This window comes from Lipophrys pholis (assembly GCF_963383615.2).
Source record: "Lipophrys pholis genome assembly, chromosome: 11".
In the NCBI taxonomy this organism is placed as follows: Eukaryota; Metazoa; Chordata; class Actinopteri; order Blenniiformes; family Blenniidae; genus Lipophrys; species Lipophrys pholis.
Genome location: NC_137631.1, coordinates 29104842 through 29123085, shown reverse-complemented (window position 1 = coordinate 29123085; position 18244 = coordinate 29104842). Strand labels below are relative to the sequence as shown.

At 49.5% G+C, this 18244-nt stretch overlaps 2 protein-coding genes across 6 annotated transcripts; one reads left to right on the top strand and one right to left on the bottom strand.

The window, feature by feature from the left end:
• Window positions 1–4081: 4081 nt before the first annotated feature.
• LOC308116581 (DEP domain-containing protein 7-like) lies at window positions 4082–8924 on the top strand (the record flags this gene model as incomplete). The annotated part of the gene is made up of 12 exons (XM_080474835.1): window positions 4082–4148; window positions 5118–5312; window positions 5378–5519; window positions 5615–5710; window positions 6483–6649; window positions 6740–6941; window positions 7554–7687; window positions 7774–7920; window positions 8052–8194; window positions 8260–8385; window positions 8554–8629; window positions 8734–8924. 12 exons carry the CDS (start codon window positions 4082–4084, stop codon window positions 8922–8924), a joined length of 1686 nt encoding a protein of 561 aa, XP_080330961.1.
• Window positions 8925–9683: 759 nt separating this feature from the next.
• On the bottom strand, window positions 9684–18243 carry LOC308117173 (uncharacterized protein). 5 transcript variants are annotated; one of them, XM_080475873.1, is made up of 13 exons: window positions 17671–18243; window positions 17424–17517; window positions 17205–17292; window positions 16753–17110; window positions 16565–16658; window positions 16398–16485; window positions 16022–16328; window positions 15388–15481; window positions 15201–15288; window positions 14279–14612; window positions 13744–13837; window positions 13575–13662; window positions 9684–11011 (listed from the first exon to the last, which is right to left on the bottom strand). In XM_080475873.1, the coding sequence occupies exons 1-13, from the start codon at window positions 17720–17722 to the stop codon at window positions 10490–10492; spliced, it is 2301 nt and encodes a 766-aa protein (XP_080331999.1). In that variant the 5' UTR covers window positions 17723–18243; the 3' UTR covers window positions 9684–10489. The 5 variants fall into 5 exon arrangements, with proteins under 5 accessions (XP_080331999.1, XP_080332001.1, XP_080332003.1 ...); XM_080475875.1 differs by having other exon boundaries at window positions 14294–14612; window positions 17671–18218; XM_080475877.1 differs by having other exon boundaries at window positions 13744–13871; window positions 17671–17867.
• Window position 18244: the final 1 nt, after the last annotated feature.

Below are 18244 nucleotides of genomic sequence, written 5' to 3'. Positions count from 1 at the left end.
TGTCGGGCGGCGGCCGTTGTGAAGAGCGCTGGGAGTGAACCGACGGCGGCGATCCACATGAGCGGGTATTAACCACCAGCTCCGAGCCACGGAGAGGCAGATTAAAAGAAGAGGCGGCCGCTAAACTGGAACGTTTCTGTCGGGCGGAATAATGTCGGCGTTACCTCTGGCTGAGTTACGGTGACAGCCGGAGCACCGTTAACAGTCCCAACATATGTAATCGGAGTACAGATAGCAAATAAAGTACCGAGGCCACAAGTTCACCTCAGACACTGAGAAACATCACATGAATCTTTACACCACGTTTCAGGAGAAACCGCTGCATCCTGGAGTTTGTGTCTCAGAAAACTTTTCTGTTTCTATAACAATGTTCTGAAGACATTCCGTTTCCACGGAAACGCTGAAAACTATTTAGTTTCCATGTTGGGCCACTAGTTGGTGCTGTTGTTACACACACTCACACACTGCAGAGAACAATGAGCTCTACACATGAACACTGGGAGAACGTTCTAGTGGAAGGACCACCTAGTTGGATTGTGATTACAGTGACTGTCAAAATAAAACCACCAAGTTGGATTGTGAATACGGTGACTGTCAAAATAAAACCACCAAGTTGGATTGTGAATACGGTGACTGTCAAAATAAAACCACCAAGTTGGATTGTGAATACGGTGACTGTCAAAATAAAACCACCAAGTTGGATTGTGAATACGGTGACTGTCAAAATAAAACCACCAAGTTGGATTGTGAATATGGTGACTGTCAAAATAAAACCACCTAGTTGGATTGTTATTACGGTGACTGTCAAAATAAAACCACCAAGTTGGATTGTTATTACGGTGACTGTCAAAATAAAACCACCAAGTTGGATTGTTATTACGGTGACTGTCAAAATAAAACCACCAAGTTGGATTGTTATTACGGTGACTGTCAAAATAAAACCACCAAGTTGGATTGTTATTACAGTGACTGTCAAAATAAAACCACCAAATTGAGTTGTTATTACGGCGACTGTCAAAATAAAACCACCAAGTTGGATTGTTATTACAGTGACTGTCAAAATAAAACCACCAAGTTGGATTGTTATTACAGTGACTGTCAAAATAAAACCACCAAATTGAGTTGTTATTACAGCGACTGTCAAAATAAAACCACCAAGTTGGACTATTATTACAGTGACTGTCAAAATAAAACCACCAAGTTGGATTGTTATTACAGTGACTGTCAAAATAAAACCACTAAGTTGGATTGTTATTAAGGTGACTGTCAAAACAAAACTACCAGGTCCAGAATATGGACTGGGAGTCATGACACCACGGAGGAAACATTGTTCTGATTGGCTCTACTAAGCATGTGCTCAACTACTAGTTACTACAGTGACCAGGACCATAAATCCTGCATACACACAGAAAGAACCTGCAAACGCCATGCGACACAACACAATACAACACAACACAACACAATTCAACACATCACAATACAACACAACACAATTCAATTCAACACAACACAGCAAAACACAACAAAACACAGAGGAGCAGAACCCTGCAGCCTGAAGAACAGCCGTCAATGTTTTTAAAAAATATCTGTCAGACTTTGTTGTCATTTGGCTAATCGTACAACTTATAAATAAAAAATATAGTAGTACAAACCATCTGTGACCACCAGATGTCACTGTATGGCCACAGAAAGCTGCTACAGTAACGGAACTGACAGACAACGCCAATATTTCTCTTTCTTACAGCATCCATGACTTTACCATATTCTCTGGACTACAAGTCTCACTTTTTGTTTGTCGGATTATAAAACATATTAAGAACTGACTTACATGTTTATCAGAATATCCCATTAGACACCACTAGATGTCACTGTATGACCACAGAAAGCTGCTACATGAACAGAACAACGTCCACTACTACTGTGTTTACCTACGAAAAACGTCTCCAAAATTAAAAAAAAAATCAACACAGCAGAGCTTAAAGTAAAAGCAGAAAACTGAAGGAAAGCAGCCTAAAGAGTTCAGGGTGAGAAACTTGTGAGGGACAAAAGAACCGTGACGAACAAAGAATCCTGGGCTAAAACCAGAAGAACAGATTAACAGAAAAAAAGTGTTTTTATACTTCTGACTCCTGTCCTGTGGCCAGCAGGTGGGATGTAAATAAGGCTGACAATTATAAGAACTAAACCTTTAGGTCGTAAAATGTAAATTTGTTGTAGTTATTGTTACTTCTTTAGGAAATGTTATAACAAGTCTGCCCATACTTAAGTCAGCATGGTTATAAATGACAGCTGTATGACATAAAATGTTGTAAATTTAAATCAACTATCCCCCTGTAAAACTGAAGAAACACTCAAAATAAATAAAATCACATTTAGCGCGTTCGAGCGTTCGATCCGGTGTTACGGATTAACTGGTTTCCCTGTTAACTGATTACCGACTTCCTTCAACATCTCTTGTTGCTGCGATGAACAGCAGATAATTATAAAAACGACAGAATTCCGCAGCTATCCTGTGAACGCTGTTAAACCTGCATTCAAGTTTAGAAGGGTCGTACCTGTTGTGAGTTATATTGTATTTATTGCTGCAACGACGGAATCCAAAATAACCAGTTAACACAGAAACTAATTAATTCGAAACACCGGGCTGTGCCGCGTATAATTTGGTCGATTTTCATAAAAGCAATCAGGCTCAAAAATATTTAAAAGCTGCAGAAATGTTTTCATAAACACTCAGAGTTGGCTTTGAATGTATTTCCAGGCACTTCGAGCTTTTCTGAAGATACAAAATGACTCAAACTGCGGCTGAACGTGAGCTAAATGCTAACAGGCTATCCTTGGTAGCATGACATTCCTGCGCTAACGTGGACAAAACAAACATTACTTTCATAGCAAGTTAATATTTATATCCATACATTTAATGTGAAGAGGAGTTTGATTATGTTCCATTTAGAAAAAATGTTTATAAAGTTAAACTTTTTACCTTGGTAGTTGATCCAATGAGCATGACCTTGAGGGGTCCTTCAGGCATCTGTAGGACGCCTAAGTTGTTCCAAACTTTCCATCGGCAATAAAAATAAAAAATAAAAAAATGATTTTTCTTCATAGATAGATAGATAGATAGATTGATGGAGAATAATCCACAAAAATGACACATATGAGTAAATATAACCATTTTAATTAAATATACTTAAAGTACATCAATATATAAAACTGTTTCTACAGATTACACACATGAAAACATCAATAGCGTGAAGATACATCATAGCATAGGAAGCTTAAACACTCCGACGTCACATCAAAATATTTGTCAATATATTTAGATGTTACATGAAAATAACATCAATAGGTAGCTCATTATATACAGCAAATACAATTCAATAAGATCAACATATATACGGATAACATCAGCATACAGTAAAATAGACTGAACTATAACAAGTATACTCACCAATATAGACAGATTGAATATACCAAAATGAAATAAACATACACCGCAATATAAACTAAAATAACATCAAAATATTTGGCAAAATATAAAGATGAATAATACCAATATATACACATTAAATATACTAAACTGAGGTCAACATGTTTATCAAAATATTCAGAATAAGCAAAGCAGCATATAGACACATTGAATATACCAAAATAACATAAATATATTTTCCAAAATATACAGATTAAATATTCTAAAATAAAGCAGTATATTAACTTAAACACACATATTAAATATATTAAATACACGGAAATATCAACACACTTGCACAAGTTAAATAATATCTTGTGTGATATTTATAGCTCAAACTCAATTTTACCAACATTTGCTAAAAATAACCCCACACACATATAAATAATAGGAATCGATCAGATTAGGCTGTTCGTTTTATATCACGTGACACTTCAGGTGTTTCGCGGCCTCCCTCGTGCGGGTGCTCTCGCCTGCTCTCGGTGCTCTGCCGCCATCTAGCGGCCGCTGCTTAAAGCTGCAGAGGCAGGCGGAGGTTCCGTTTGAGTTCAGGCTCTTGCAGCCTGTTGGGGAGTGAAACAAGGTGCTGCTGCTTCAACAACGAACCTCCTCGCCATGTCCTCGATCAGAGAACGAGCCGCCGCCCTCAACCTGGCGGAGAAACTGTGCGTGCGTCCTCAAGGTGAGTTTATCCAACGTACCTTCCAGCTGCTGAGTTCTGCAGCTCGGTGCGGAGTTTAACCTCTTTAGACATGTGGCACAGCTTTTACTACATTAAATGACTGAAAACCAGAAAGAAAAACGATTTAAACTCAACATGTTTCTACATAAATCTCTTCATGAACACCAGGCATGAACAGGTCTATCAAATAATAATTTTTAACGATTTTAAATGACTTTGTCACTTTTTTTCTTACTGTAATTTTCACATTAAAAATGTTTAAATGTTAAAAATCACTGTTCGATGCATATAAAAATGTGACTTCTTCTGTATTTTTCTGCTCAAATTCTTTAACTAGCTTCAGCCCTGCAAGAATCTATCAAATCAATCATTTTGAACGTTTTTAAAGCTTTTAAATGACTTGACGTCGCTGTTATTTTCATTTAACAATCGTTGTCGCTCAAATCTATGAATTCACCTCAGCCCTGCAAATATCGACCAAATCATCAACCGTTTCTAGGATTTGAATCTTTAAAATACCAGATTTATTATTTTAGACCACTGTTATTTCTGAAACAACCCGGACAAGTCAAATGAGCCAAAATGGAGACAAATTTTATTTATTATTTTGCATGAAACTGATTGTCAGTTCGGCACAAAACCGTCAAATATGGAATCATCAAGGATTTGAATCCTTTAAATATCAGTTTCAAAGTCGGTTATTTATGGAAAAAGCCGTAATGTTCTGTAAATAAGGATTTTTTTTTTTGATGTGTTGAATAAATCCAGCGTTCATCGTGTGTGTGTGTGTGTGTGTGTGTGTGTGTGTGTGTGTGTGTGTGTGTGTGTGTGTGTGTGTGTGTGTGTGTGTGTGTGTGTGTGTGTGTGTGTGTGTGTGTGTGTGTGTGTGTGTGTGTGTGTGTGTGTGTGTGTGTGTGTGTGTGTGTGTGTGTGTGTGTGTGTGTGTGTGTGTGTGTGTGTGTGTGAGAGGTTGTGGAGTGTCCACCAGGCCGGTGCAGTGGTCGTCCTCGGTGTCGGTGTGGAGCAGCCTGATCTCCCTCCTCCGGACCAACGTGACGGTGAAGCGACGGCGACTTCACCTCAAGTCCCACGGCGACTGTTTCCTCGGCTCGGAGGCCGCCGACGTGCTGCTGGAGCACGTCGGCCACATCAGAGGACTGCAAGGTGTGTGTGAGCGCACGCACAGCGTGCACACACACACACTGTCTGACTGTGTGTGTGTGTGTCAGGTGCCAGCGTGTCCCGGGACAAGGTGGTGTGTGTGTGTCAGGCCCTGCTGGACTGCGGTGTGTTCGAGGCCGTGGGAACTAAAGTGTTCGGGAAAGAGAAGAAGCGCGACGTGTTTCAGGACAGCCGCAGCGCCCTCTACAGGTGGGACTCGCACATCCAGACTATAACAGTCCGACACATTTCATCAAAGTCCGTCAGTGAAACTTCCTCCCCTGCTGGACTCTGCCGTCGCGCAGGTTCGTGGACGCCTGCTCGCCGTCGGTGGACGAGCTGGAAAAAGGTGCGCTGGGGAACGGGATCCACAAACTGTTCTGCACGGCTCCTCTGGACAGGTACCCCCTCTCTCGCTCAGCAAGTCCCAAAATTATCATGACTCTGCACTTTTCAGTGGGGGCAGCTAGAAGAGGAGTCTCTCGTAAGGTTGTTAAAATCTCGTAAACTAGAGCTACATTCGGTAGAGCGCAGCTTTCCGCTAACGCCACATCCGTCACCATGGAAACCAGCAGATTTGATCCACCACTCCTTCCATCAGCTGTCCTGGAATTTGAGTCGCTTCATGTTGTCCCCGTTTGACACGGATGTTCACACATTTTACTATTTCCATGTGACCCCCCCCCCCGACCTTTGACCCCCAACCGCAAACCAGGGTAATGACATCACTGCATCATGTGACATGTCAGAGGAGAAGGAATTTAAAACTGAACATTTTGTCGTTGGTTCGACATCAATCGGATTGAAACTGACGGCGTCATGATGAAAACACGTTTTTGACCTTTTCGTGACCTTTGACCTTTGACCCAACCGTTCTTAAAATGTTGTGGCACCATCCTTCGATAAAGACAAATCATCCCTGAAAGTTTCATACAATTCAGGTGAAGTTTTTGAGAAAGCCATGTCTCCATAGCAACAGGCGCTGATCTCCTTTGATCTCTCTTCCACTTTGAATGGGACATTTTTTACAGTTTTTGGGGATTATTCAGAAAATCTACTGGATTGGTCCTTTGATGATGACAAATCATCCCAGAAGATTTCATGCAATTGGGGTTAATAGTTTTTGAGTCTCCCTCCGTGCGATCAGCTGACGTTCAGTGTTTTGCGTTTCAGGCTGCAGGAGCAGTTGTGTCCTTCTGGTTCTCACGTGGTCCAGACGTCCAGTCCTCTCCGACTCGCACCGCCGGACGCCGGCGTCTCCTGGGGACTGACGGCGGAGCCTCGGATGGAGAGTCTGAGTCCCAGCAGAGCGAAGACTGACTCAATGTTGCCGCCATCTTGTGAGTTGCCGCTCCTCTGACCCGCCGGGTCAAAGCGGTTCCTGGAGGTAAAATGAAGAGTCGTGATCCTGGTTGTGGTTCGTCCTGCAGTGGTGGACAAGGTGTGGCAGGAGCAGACTCTTCTCAGGCTCCTGAGCCTGGTGGAGCTCCCCCTGCTGGAAGGTGTGCTGCAGTGCCTCCAGAGCCCCTCCTCCCCGGCCAGCTCCGCCCCCCCGGCCCAGAGCGACCCGGACCTGCTCTGCAGGAGCAACCAGCTGGACCGGCAAATCCTCCGAGCCTTCAGGGACTCGCAGTACGTCTGGATCAGCGACTTTGCTCTCCCCCGACTCCCGACTCTTCTCTCCCCCGACTCCCGACACTTCTCTCCCCCGACTCCCGACGCTTCTGTCCCGGCTCTTCTCTCCCCCGACTCTTCTTTCCCCGGACTCCCGACTCTTCCCTCACCTGACTCTTCTCTCCCCGGACTCCCAACTCTTCCCTCACCTGACTCTTCTTTCCCCGGACTCCCGACTCTTCTCTCCCCTGACTCCTGACTCTTCTCTCCCCGGACTTCCGACTCCCAACTCTTCTTTCCCCGGACTCCCGACCCTTCCCTCACCTGACTCTTCTTTCCCCGGACTCCCGACTCTTCCCTCACCTGACTCTTCTCTCCCCGGACTTCCGACTCCCAACTCTTCTTTCCCCGGACTCCCGACCCTTCCCTCACCCGACTCTTCCCTCACCTGACTCTTCTTTCCCCGGACTCCCGACCCTTCCCTCACCCGACTCTTCCCTCACCTGACTCTTCTCTGCCCGGACTCCCGAGCGACTCTTCCTTTCTGACTTGCTGTACTGCCCCTCAGAAGAGTTTTCCGAGCTTGTTATGCATGTGGAGGATGAGTTGTGACTGAGTGTGATGTTTGAGGGAGGACGAGTGGCTGCGAGCGGCTCTGGACTGTCTGGACTTCCTTCCCGATCAGCTGGTGGCGCCGCTCAGCCGGGAGCTTCCTCACCGTTTCGCCGGAGACCAGCAGGGCGGCGACCGAGACCCGGCCGGAGGCAAGTGCTAGAACCCGTAACGGCACCATTGTCGTAGGACGGCTCCCCGAGCGTTTCTCAGTGTGGAGGTTTTTTTTCTTTGGCAGGTGACGACCGTCCTCGAGCGCTCGGCGCCGCTCGCTGCAAAATCCTGCTGTTCGACACGCTGGTCAAACATTACGGCGACGCCGGCAGAACCTCGCTGCTGCCGCACAGCATGAGCGACGTGTACACCGCCATCACACAGCTGCTGGGTGAGACACACACACACACACACACACACACACACACACACACACACACACACACACACACACACACACACACACACACACCCCCCCCTCTGGGTGGCTGTATGTGCGGATGGTCCCTGTGCTGTCCACAGTGGAGGCCCGTCTGAACCAGGCCCTGGAGGCTCTGCAGCTCAGCCTGAAGCTGCTGCCGCCTCGCCGCCGGGACGAGCTCCGCCTCCTGCTCACCTTCATGTCTCTGGCCGCAGACCCGGACCAGGTCCGACTGGACCAGGAGGTGAGGCCTAGCTTGGGACGCTCGGCGAGCGGCGAGGCGACTCCTAACCTGAGCTGCTCCTGCAGGTGGAGAACAGACTGGCGGTGAGGAGGAGCTTCTCCAGAGCCATCCTCCACAGCAAGACCCTGTCCAGGGACCAGGAGGACCTGCTGCTGGTCTTCATGCTCAGCAACATCCAGGAGATCTTCAAGGTAACAAGACCACGGTTCCTCCTCAGTCCGTCTTCTACACCTGCTGGTTTAACGGCCGCAGCGTCAGGCGGCGGACGACCTGCAGACCTACAGGACCTACAGGAAATACAACAAGATGACATGGAGAAGACGGTGTCCCCCGTTGTGACAGACTGTTTGTCTCTGCAGATCCCCGGCGCTCTGCACAAACACGTGAGCGACAAGCTGGCCGGCCTCGTCCAGGGGACACAGCCTGATGTGACGGGTAGGAACTAACCTGACGGAGCTCGTTCTCCGGGAAGTTCTTAAACTTTGGTTGAGATGATTCGTGTCCGTCTGTACTGACGCTTCCCCTCGCCTGTCCTCCAGGCTCCGCCCCCTGCCCGCAGGCCTCCAGCAACAGCACCACCCAGCAGGAGCTGTGGAGACTCCTGACGAGCATCCACCTGGACCCCCGGACCCCGTCAAGGGAGAGGAACCGCCTGCTCAGGCAGTTCCACCAAGCGCACCCTCAGATCTTCTCCCAGTACTTTGGTGACTCTGCTCACTCCTTCCTGTAGCTGCCACTCTTTACTTCCTGTAGCTCCGACTCTTTACTTCCTGTTACTTCGTGTTGTTCCGACTCTTTACTTCCTGTTGCTCCGACTCTTTACTTCCTGTAGCTGCCACTCTTTACTTCCTGTTGCTCCGACTCTTTACTTCCTGTTACTTCGTGTTGTTCCGACTCTTTACTTCCTGTTGCTCCGACTCTTTACTTCCTGTAACTGCCACTCTTTACTTCCTGTTGCTCCGACTCTTTACTTCCTGTAGCTGCCACTCTTTACTTCCTGTTGCTCCGACTCTTTACTTCCTGTAGCTGCCACTCTTTACTTCCTGTTGCTCCGACTCTTTACTTCCTGTTGCTCCGACTCTCCGCCGCCGTCAGTTGAACCAGAATCAGCTTGTTCGTCCGGTGGAAGCCGACTTTACTCTAAAAACTTCTGTTATTATTAAATATACACTTGAGATGTCTGAATGTAACATGTTTGATTTCTAATTCAACAAAATAAAATGATCAATAGCTTTTTTTTGTCAAATGTAATTTAGACAAACTCTGCCTGGACTAAGATCATAATCAGTTTACAGATCTTATATTTTCAGGTTATAGAGCATCTTCCTCCTCTAACCCACTGAATGTGTCCATGGTAAATTATGTTCAGCTCAAACCTGCAGGAAGGTAAATAAGTGATGGGAGCTTTTTGCCCTGAGCGTTGCCTGTCAGGTCTTTCGCCTTCATATCATGAAACCACAAAAGGACAATAAGTTTTTTTTTTTATTTTCAAATTTAAGAATGAAGTTGAAAAACATCACATCAGCTCTATTCTGTACATCTTCAACCTTGAAAAAAGCAACATAACATTTCGGCCGTGCCAACATCGTCTGCGCCTCGGACTCGTTTCGGCCGGTAAAACGAAATATAATCTGGAGTCTCACTGCGTATTTCAAAACCTTGATAAGAAATACTGATGCTGAGTATGAACTGGCTTCCTTTTTTAAATTTTCTTTGTTTCACCTCCGGGTGGCGCCTTCACAGCAGCGACTCTCAGGTGAACTTGGGTTACGTGTCTCTCTACAGAATATTTTCATGCGTTTTGATTTGTGATAAACTCCGTTGGTTGATCGTTTGTTCACGATGTTTCACTGCAGGTAGAACAAACATAATTAGACGGATCACTGGGATCTGGAACATTTCATTTCCTGAAGGTGTCGAACAAACGACCGTCCGACCGGGGTTTTTATTAAAAAGAAGACCTGGGACGTGGATCCTATTTCAAACCCGAGAAAAGCACAGTTGCGCCACCTGGAGGTGAAACCGAGCAGCCATCCAGGATGTGTGTGTGGAGTTCAGACTGCTGCTGGTTAACCTGGTTCAGTGTGAGGAGCTCACCTCCGGCCACTTCCTGTCTGGAGTCAGACGACTTCCTGCCGCCGCAGACGTCACACGAATTAAAACGTTCGTATTGTGGAAACGACCCTGAGGAACAGTTTGAGTCTTGAGGAGACGCCCCACGTCGCCCCCTGGTGTCCAGTCCAGGAGCGGCTCCAGTGTGTCCCCGTACGAGGATGGTCCACGTCCCGCGACGCCCTACATGAGGGCGTTGAGGTGTCCGGAGTGTCCGACAGAGTTCAGCATCAGCGCCCTCTGGTCCAGAACCTCGCGCTCCCGGGCCAGCGACGCCCTCTCCTGCTCCACCAGGGCGCGGTCGCGCTCCACCGCCGCCCGCTCCCGCTCCAGCCACAGCCTCTCAGCCTGCACCGCCGCCCGCTCCCGCTCCACCGCCGCCCGCTCCCGCTCCACCAGCTCCCACTCCCGCTCCAGGCCTCCCAGCGGCCCGTCGCACGCCTCTGAGTCGCGCCGGCTCGGCGCCGCGTCGCCGCCAAATCCCTCCTGGTCGTAGTCCGACGGGGGCGGAGGGGGAGGCGCGGGGCGGGGCCGGTGCTTTGGGGGGCGGTCAGGGAGGTGGTCGTCGTCCTGGGTGACGGGGGTGAGGAGGGGGGCGCTGCTCGCCAGGCGACCCTCCATCGCTTCATTCATCAGGTGAAACCACGGCCAGGAGGAGGCGCCGTCAGCAACACTCTCCATCCCAACGGGAGGATACTTCAGATCCTGAGGAGGAGGACGAGACAAACGTCTTCACTAACAAGACGAGGCAACAGATTCTCCTCAGAGGTTTTATTGACGAGTCGTGACAGGAAAACGTTCTTGAGCTGCTTTCTTGGATCAGAAAAGACGTGAAACCAACAGAGCGCGCTGCCCTCTACTGGACGTGTTAACAATACACAAGGAACGCACGCCGACTGAAAGACTGAGGAATTTACCGTATTACCTTGAATATAAGACAACGCCCCTTTTACAAGACTCATGTTGGGAAACAATGTTTCCTGTTCAAATATTGTTAGTGAGGGAAAAAAGATATATATAAAAAAAAGTACAGTACAGACCAAAAGTTTGGACACACCTTCTCATTCAAAGAGTTTTCTTTATTTTCATGACTATTGACATCGTAGATTCACACTGAAGGCATCAAAACTATGAATTAACACATGTGGAAATATGTACTTAACAAAAAAGTGTAAAACAAGTGAAAACACGCCTTATATTCTAGGTTCTTCAAAGTAGCCACCTTTTGCTCTGATTACTGCTCTGGACACACTCTGGATTCTCTTGATGAGCTTCAAGAGGTAGTCACCTGAAAGGGTTTTCACTCCCCAGGTGTGCCCTGTCAGGTTTAATAAGTGGGGTTTCTTGCCTTATAAATGGGGTATGGACCATCAGTTGTGTTGTGCAGAAGTCAGGTGGATACACAGCTGATAGTCCTACTGAATAGACTGTTAGAATTGGTATTATGGCAAGAAAAAAGCAGCTAAGTAAAGAAAAACGAGTGGCCATCATTACTTTAAGAAATGAAGGTCAGTCAGTCCGAAAAATTGGGAAAACCTTGAAAGTGTCCCCAAGTGCAGTCGCAAAAACCATCAAGCACTTCAAAGAAACTGGCTCACATGAGGACCGCCCCAGGAAAGGAAGACCAAGAGTCACCTCTGCTGCGGAGGATAAGTTCATCCGAGTCACCAGCCTCAGAAATGGCAGGTTAACAGCAGCTCAGATTAGAGAGCAGGTCAATGCCACACAGAGTTCTAGTTCAGACATATCTCTAGAACAACTGTTCAACTGGCTACTAACTGTTAACTGTGTGAATCAGGCCTTCATGGTAGAAGAGCTGCTAGGAAACCACTGCTAAGGACAGGCAACAAGCAGAAGACACTTGTTTGGGCTAAAGAACACAAGGAATGGACATTAGACCAGTGGAAATCTGGGCTTTGGTCTGATGAGTCCAAATCTGAGATCTTTGGTTCCAACCACCGTGTCTTTGTGCGACGCAGAACAGGTGACCGGATGGACTCTACATGCCTGGTTCCCACCGTGAAGCATGGAGGAGGAGGTGTGATGGTGTGGGGGGGCTTTGCTGGTGATACTGTTGGGGATTTATTCTAAATTGAAGGCATACTGAACCAGCATGGCTGAACCAGCATGGCTGAACCAGCATGGCGACCACAGCATCTTGCAGCGGCATGCTATTCCATCCGCTTTGCGTTTAGTTGGACCATCATTTATTTTTCAACAGGACAATGACCCCAAACACCCCTCCAGGCTGTGGAAGGGCTATTTGACCAAGAAGGAGAGTGATGGGGTGCTGCGCCAGATGACCTGGCCTCCACAGTCACCGGACCTGAACCCAATGGAGATGGTTTGGGGTGAGCTGGACCGCAGAGTGAAGACAAAAGGGCCAACAAGTGCTAAGCATCTCTGGGAACTCCTTCGAGACTGTTGGAAGACCATTTCAGGTGACTACCTCTTGAAGCTCATCAAGAGAATCCAGAGTGTGTCCAGAGCAGTAATCAGAGCAAAAGGTGGCTACTTTGAAGAACCTAGAATATAAGGCGTTGTTTCAGTTGTTTCACACTTTTTTGTTCAGTATATAATTCCACATGTGTTAGTTCATAGTTTTGATGCCTTCAGTGTGAATCTACAATTTTCATAGTCATGAAAATAAAGAAAACTCTTTGAATGAGAAGGTGTGTCCAAACTTTTGGTCTGTACTGTATATAGATGACCAAAACATTTGAAACTAGAGCTACACTCGGTAGAGCGCAGACCTACCGAGCCACATTTGTCACCATGGAAACCAATGGATTACAAGGTTATTTGATCCACCACTCCTTCCATCATTTGAGTTGCTTCATGTTTTCACTGTTTGACACTGATGTACGCACATTTTACTACTTTCGTATGACCCTCCCTTGACCTTTGACCCCCAACTGCTAAACAGGGTAATGACATCACTGCATCATGTGACATATCATTGATTGAAAACTGAACATTTTTGACGTAGATCGGCTTAAAACTGACAACGTTATGACGAAAATACTTTCTTGACCTTTTCGTGACCTTTGACCCAATCGCTCTCAATATTTACTGGGACCATCCCTGGATAAAGACAAATCATCCCTGAACATTTCATGCCAATTTGCAGCGACTGGTCAAAGAAGATTCGATAATCATTCATGCTTTGGATACAACACTAAACCAGCCTATCAGAAGGCCGGGTGCCTGTCCCTTTAAGAGCCAGGTGCACTCACATCCTGAGAGAAACTAAAGGGACTCCGTCTACCTTGTATCTCCTCTTCAGGTTGTCCCACTTCTTGGCCATCTGGTAGGTGGAGATCTTCCCCTGCAGGCCCAGCTCCTTCAGGATGGCCCTGAGGAGTCAGCACACTCAGCGTTAACGCCACGGCGCCCCCCGCAGGCCGCAGGGCTCGCCAGCGCTCGGCCACACTCACCTCCAGGCTGCCTTGGCAGCGTTCCTCCTCCCGGTGAAGAGCGGCTCGTTTGCGGCTCGGAGCTTGATCATCATCCGAGTGTCCTGATCGGTCACTGCGGCAGAACGGCGAGCACACAGACACACACGCTGTCACAACAAACAAACAAACAAACAAAAACAAACTACAGCGAGAGTCTAGAAAGACACCGAGAAAAGTCCAGGAAGAAAAGAACGACGACGCAAAAATCAAGGCTGTTATAATCTAAGCAGCGTTCACAGACGGTGGTTCTAAGGAGCATTCACAGACGGTGGTTCTAAGGAGCATTCACAGACGATGGTTCTAAGGAGCGTTCACAGACGGCGGTTCTAAGGAGCGTTCACAGACGGTGGTTCTAAGGAGCGTTCACAGACGGCGGTTCTAAGGAGCGTTCACAGACGGTGGTTCTAAGGAGCGTTCACAGACGATGGTTCTAATAAAAAAAAGTGCAATAATAATCAGACTTTTCTATAAAACCAACAAATGACTTCCATTAAATTCTGGCCGTCGGTCTTACTCGGTGGCGTCTTACTCTTGTAGCTGAGGTCGGATGGCGTGGAGCACTCCTCGCCACTGGCGTCGATGTAGGTGACGGCGCCGTCGCTCTCACCGTTGTCTCCGCCCGCCACGCTCTCCAGCTCGGACACGCTGCTCCGCTCGGCCATCAGACAGTCTCTGTCGGCGGGCGGCGACGTGCCGAACACGCCGTCCTCCTCGCTGCTCCACACCGGCGTCACCCGGGGGGCTTTTCCCGCCAGACGCCCCTCCAGGGCGTCGCCCATCAGCTGGAACCAGGGCCAGGAGGCGGGGCAGGTCTGAGCCTCCATCCCCCGTGGGGGGAACTTCAGGTCCTGTGCGACACACACACACACACACACACACACACACACACACACACACACACACACACACACACACACACACACACACACACACACACACACACACACACACACACACACACACACACACACACACACACACACACACACACACACACACACACACACACACACACACACACACACACACACACACACACACACACACACACACAGTTCATCTCCCCCTGCAGGCAGAACTCCAGAACTGCATCATCGCCACATAAACAGGAAACAGCTGAAATGCTACGCAACGTCGGTCGGGGGAACTTCTGCCTCACGCTGCATCGTTACGTCTCACGCCCGTTTACGTGTCAACGTTTAAAGTGAAAACATTATTTTAGCGTTTTTGTTTTGGTAAAGGTTTTTGAAAACGATGTCCGTTCATGAGAGAAACATTGAAAACGTTTGTTTCAACCAAACCGAGCGCGATCGAGCAGCAGCGTTTCAGGAAAGTTGCGTTTTGCCTCGTTTCCACGGAGACGGAGTGTTTTCAGTGGCTCCGAGCACCGTTGTCGTGGAAACGGACCCCAAAACGTCCCAGCGGAGGTCGGTCACCTTGAACTTGGTCTTCAGGTTGTCCCACTTCTTGGCCACCTGGTCTGGCGTGATCTTCCCCGTCAGCCCCAGCTCCTTCACGATGCCTCTGCACACACACACACACACACACACACACACACAGTAGGTGTGTAGAGTATTGAACTCAAGTGTTCTCAGGTTCTAGCGTGTGTGAGCGCGTCTCCACCTCCAGGCCGGTTTGGCCGTGTTCCTCCTCCCAGTGAACAGAGACTCGTTGGAGGCTCGGAGCTCGATCAGCCTCCTGGTGTCGTCCTCCGTCACTGCAACACACACACACACACACACACACACACACACACACACACACACACACACACACACACACACACACACACACACACACACACACACACACACACACACACACACACACACACACACACACACACACACACACACACACACACACACACACACACACACACACACACACACACACACAATGTAGTTTTTCTCAGATAGGTACCAAACAGACACGCCAACGGGGAATCTGATGTTCAGGAACCACCAAGTAAAACACGGATCTCCATCATTAGCACAGATCATTTTCCATGGTACTAAGGACTGTTTACAGACGGTGGTTCTAAGGACTGTTTACAGACGGTGGTTCTAAGGACTGTTTACAGACGGTGGTTCTAAGGAGCGTTTACAGACGGTGGTTCTAAGGAGCGTTTACAGACGGTGGTTCTAAGGAGCGTTCACAGACGGTGGTTCTAAGGAGCGTTCACAGACAATGGTTCTAATAGCACAGATGATTTTCCGTCTCTGCTGGTTTGAGTCCCGACATGAATCGTACGTACGTTTGTAGGTGAAGTCGGCCATGCGCTGCAGCTCTCCCAGCGCTGCCGCCCCGTTCTTCTCCTCGCCGTCCACCAGCAGGTCCATCTCTGACTCCGTCAGGAACTCGGCCATCCCGCCCCGGCTGCGCCGCGCTCGCTTCCTGGGCGCCGGTGACAGCGGCTCGCAGTCCTCGTCCTCGTCCTCCACGATGGGCGTGAGGACGGGCGCCGCGCCGGCAAAGCGTCCCTCCATGGCGTCGTTCATGCGGTAGAACCACGGCCAGGAGGCGGGGTTGGTCTCCACACCGCGGGCCGGGAACTTCAGCTCCTGCAGGAAGAGCAGCGAGGAGTTCATACCAGATGCTTCTGTGGTAGTTGGTTGTGGTAGTTCTCCTACCTTGTACCTCCTCTTCATGTTGTCCCACTTCTTGGCGAGCTGGTCAGTGGTCAGTTTCCCCTGAAGACCCAGTTCGTACAGAATGGCTCTGCAGACGTTAAAGATGACGTTAAAGTGTTGCAGCTCCTCCTCTAGGTGGCAGCAGCGAGCTTCCAGATGTTTCTCACCTCCAGGCTGGCTTGGCGGAGTTCTTCCTCCCGGTGAAGAGCGCCTCATTGGCGGCTCGGAGTTTGATCATCCTCTCCGTCTCTGGCTCGGTCACTGTGGAGGAACCATCAGAACGTCTTCAGTCAGCTGGACCTTTCAGGTCAGACCCCCTACCACCATCACCACCTCCACCACCTCCACCACCTACTCTTGTAGGAGCACTCGCTCATCCTCCTCCAGCCCATGGGGATTCCCTCGGTGGGCGGGATCTCCGTGAGCCCCGCCCCTCCGTCCGCAGCCGTCTCGGCCGCCGCCGTGTCCTCCATCTCCGTCTTGATGAGGAACTCCAGGATGTCGGTGTTCTCCTGGCTGTGGTTTTCCGGGTCATTGCCATGGTGACCGGCGTTGACGAGGTGACCGGCGTTGCCGGGGGCGACCTCGGGGCTCAACACCATGTTGCTGTTGTAGAGGCGGCCCTGCATGGCCTCGTCCATGATGTGGAACCAAGGCCACGACTCCACCGCCGCCCCCAGGTGGTCCTGACCCTGGTAGGGCTGCTTCAGGTCCTGGAGGGACAGCATGGAGGAGTTAGTGTGGATAATCCAGATTATAGAGCATCTTCCTCCTCTAACACCAGATTACATATAAAGAATACAGAACCTTGTACTTGGACCGCAGGTTGTCCCACTTCTTGGCGATCTGATCTGGGCTCAGTTTCCCCTCCAGGCCGAGTCCCTTCAGGATGGTGCTGCCGGAGACACACAGACCCAACATCAGAACTGATAGAACCAGCAGAACCCTTCCTTTAACGTTTTAGCTTCCGTTGCCGGGTTTTGTTGCTGGTTCCGTTGCCGGGTTCCAACAGAGGTCCTCACTCACCTCCAGGCGATCTTGGCCGAGTTCCTCTTCCCGGTGAACAAAGCTTCATTAGAGGCTCTGAACTCAATCAGACGCTTCACGTCCTCCTCAGTCACTGCAGGGGTCAGAGGTCAGAGGGTCAGGGGTCAGAGGGTCAGGGGGTCAGGGGTCAGAGGGTCAGACAGGTAGATACCAACAAAGTTTACCAATACAGTTACTGAGAGAGTAACGCATACAGAGGAATTGACAGTAACTAATAGTTACTCACTTTTGTAGGAGTTCTCGGGGAACTGTGCCAGTGGGTTCCCCGCTGGTTCCATGGCGGACCGGAGGAGGATCAGAGGGAGAACCGGGGAGGATCAGGGGAGGATCAGAGGGAGAACCGGGGAGGATCAGGGGAGTCGCACGGTGCACAGGGGCGGAGAAGCTGCTGCTCAGGCCCGTCGCTAGCACACTGTCTGCGGGTTCACCGGCTGCGCTCCGCCCGGGGCTCCGCTCCGCCGCTCATCGGGAGCAGCAGGGAGAGAGACCGGGTGGCGGTGAGCCGCCTCGCCCGGGGCCGCCTCCCTCTGCCGGGTCACAGCGAGCAGGACGCCCGTTAGCTCAGGCGGCTAGCCCCGGGACACACACCGGGACCGGGGGGCTCCCCGCCGGCCGTTAGCTCGGACCGAGAGCCGCGGCCGCGGCCCGGCGGGGCTTCATGTCGTCGGGGCGGAGGCGGGGAGCGTGAGACTGGAGCGGGTACCGGTACCGGAGCGAGTCCGCATCCTGTTTGCCGCGCCACCGGAGGGTGCGCTCGATAACCGCACCGGGCCTGCCAGTAACCACGTGACCAGCGGCCG

Bases quoted from the DNA above. Each gene is read 5' to 3' on its own strand.
- LOC308117173 (XM_080475873.1), bottom strand. From the start codon at position 17,722: ATGGAACCAGCGGGGAACCCACTGGCACAGTTCCCCGAGAACTCCTAC. The intron at 17,111-17,204 runs GTTCTGTATTCT...CTGTCCCTCCAG, and splicing joins ACCTGCGGTCCAAGTACAAG to GACCTGAAGCAGCCCTACCA. The intron at 15,289-15,387 runs GTGGAGACGCGC...GTGTGTGTGCAG, and splicing joins ACGGCCAAACCGGCCTGGAG to AGGCATCGTGAAGGAGCTGG.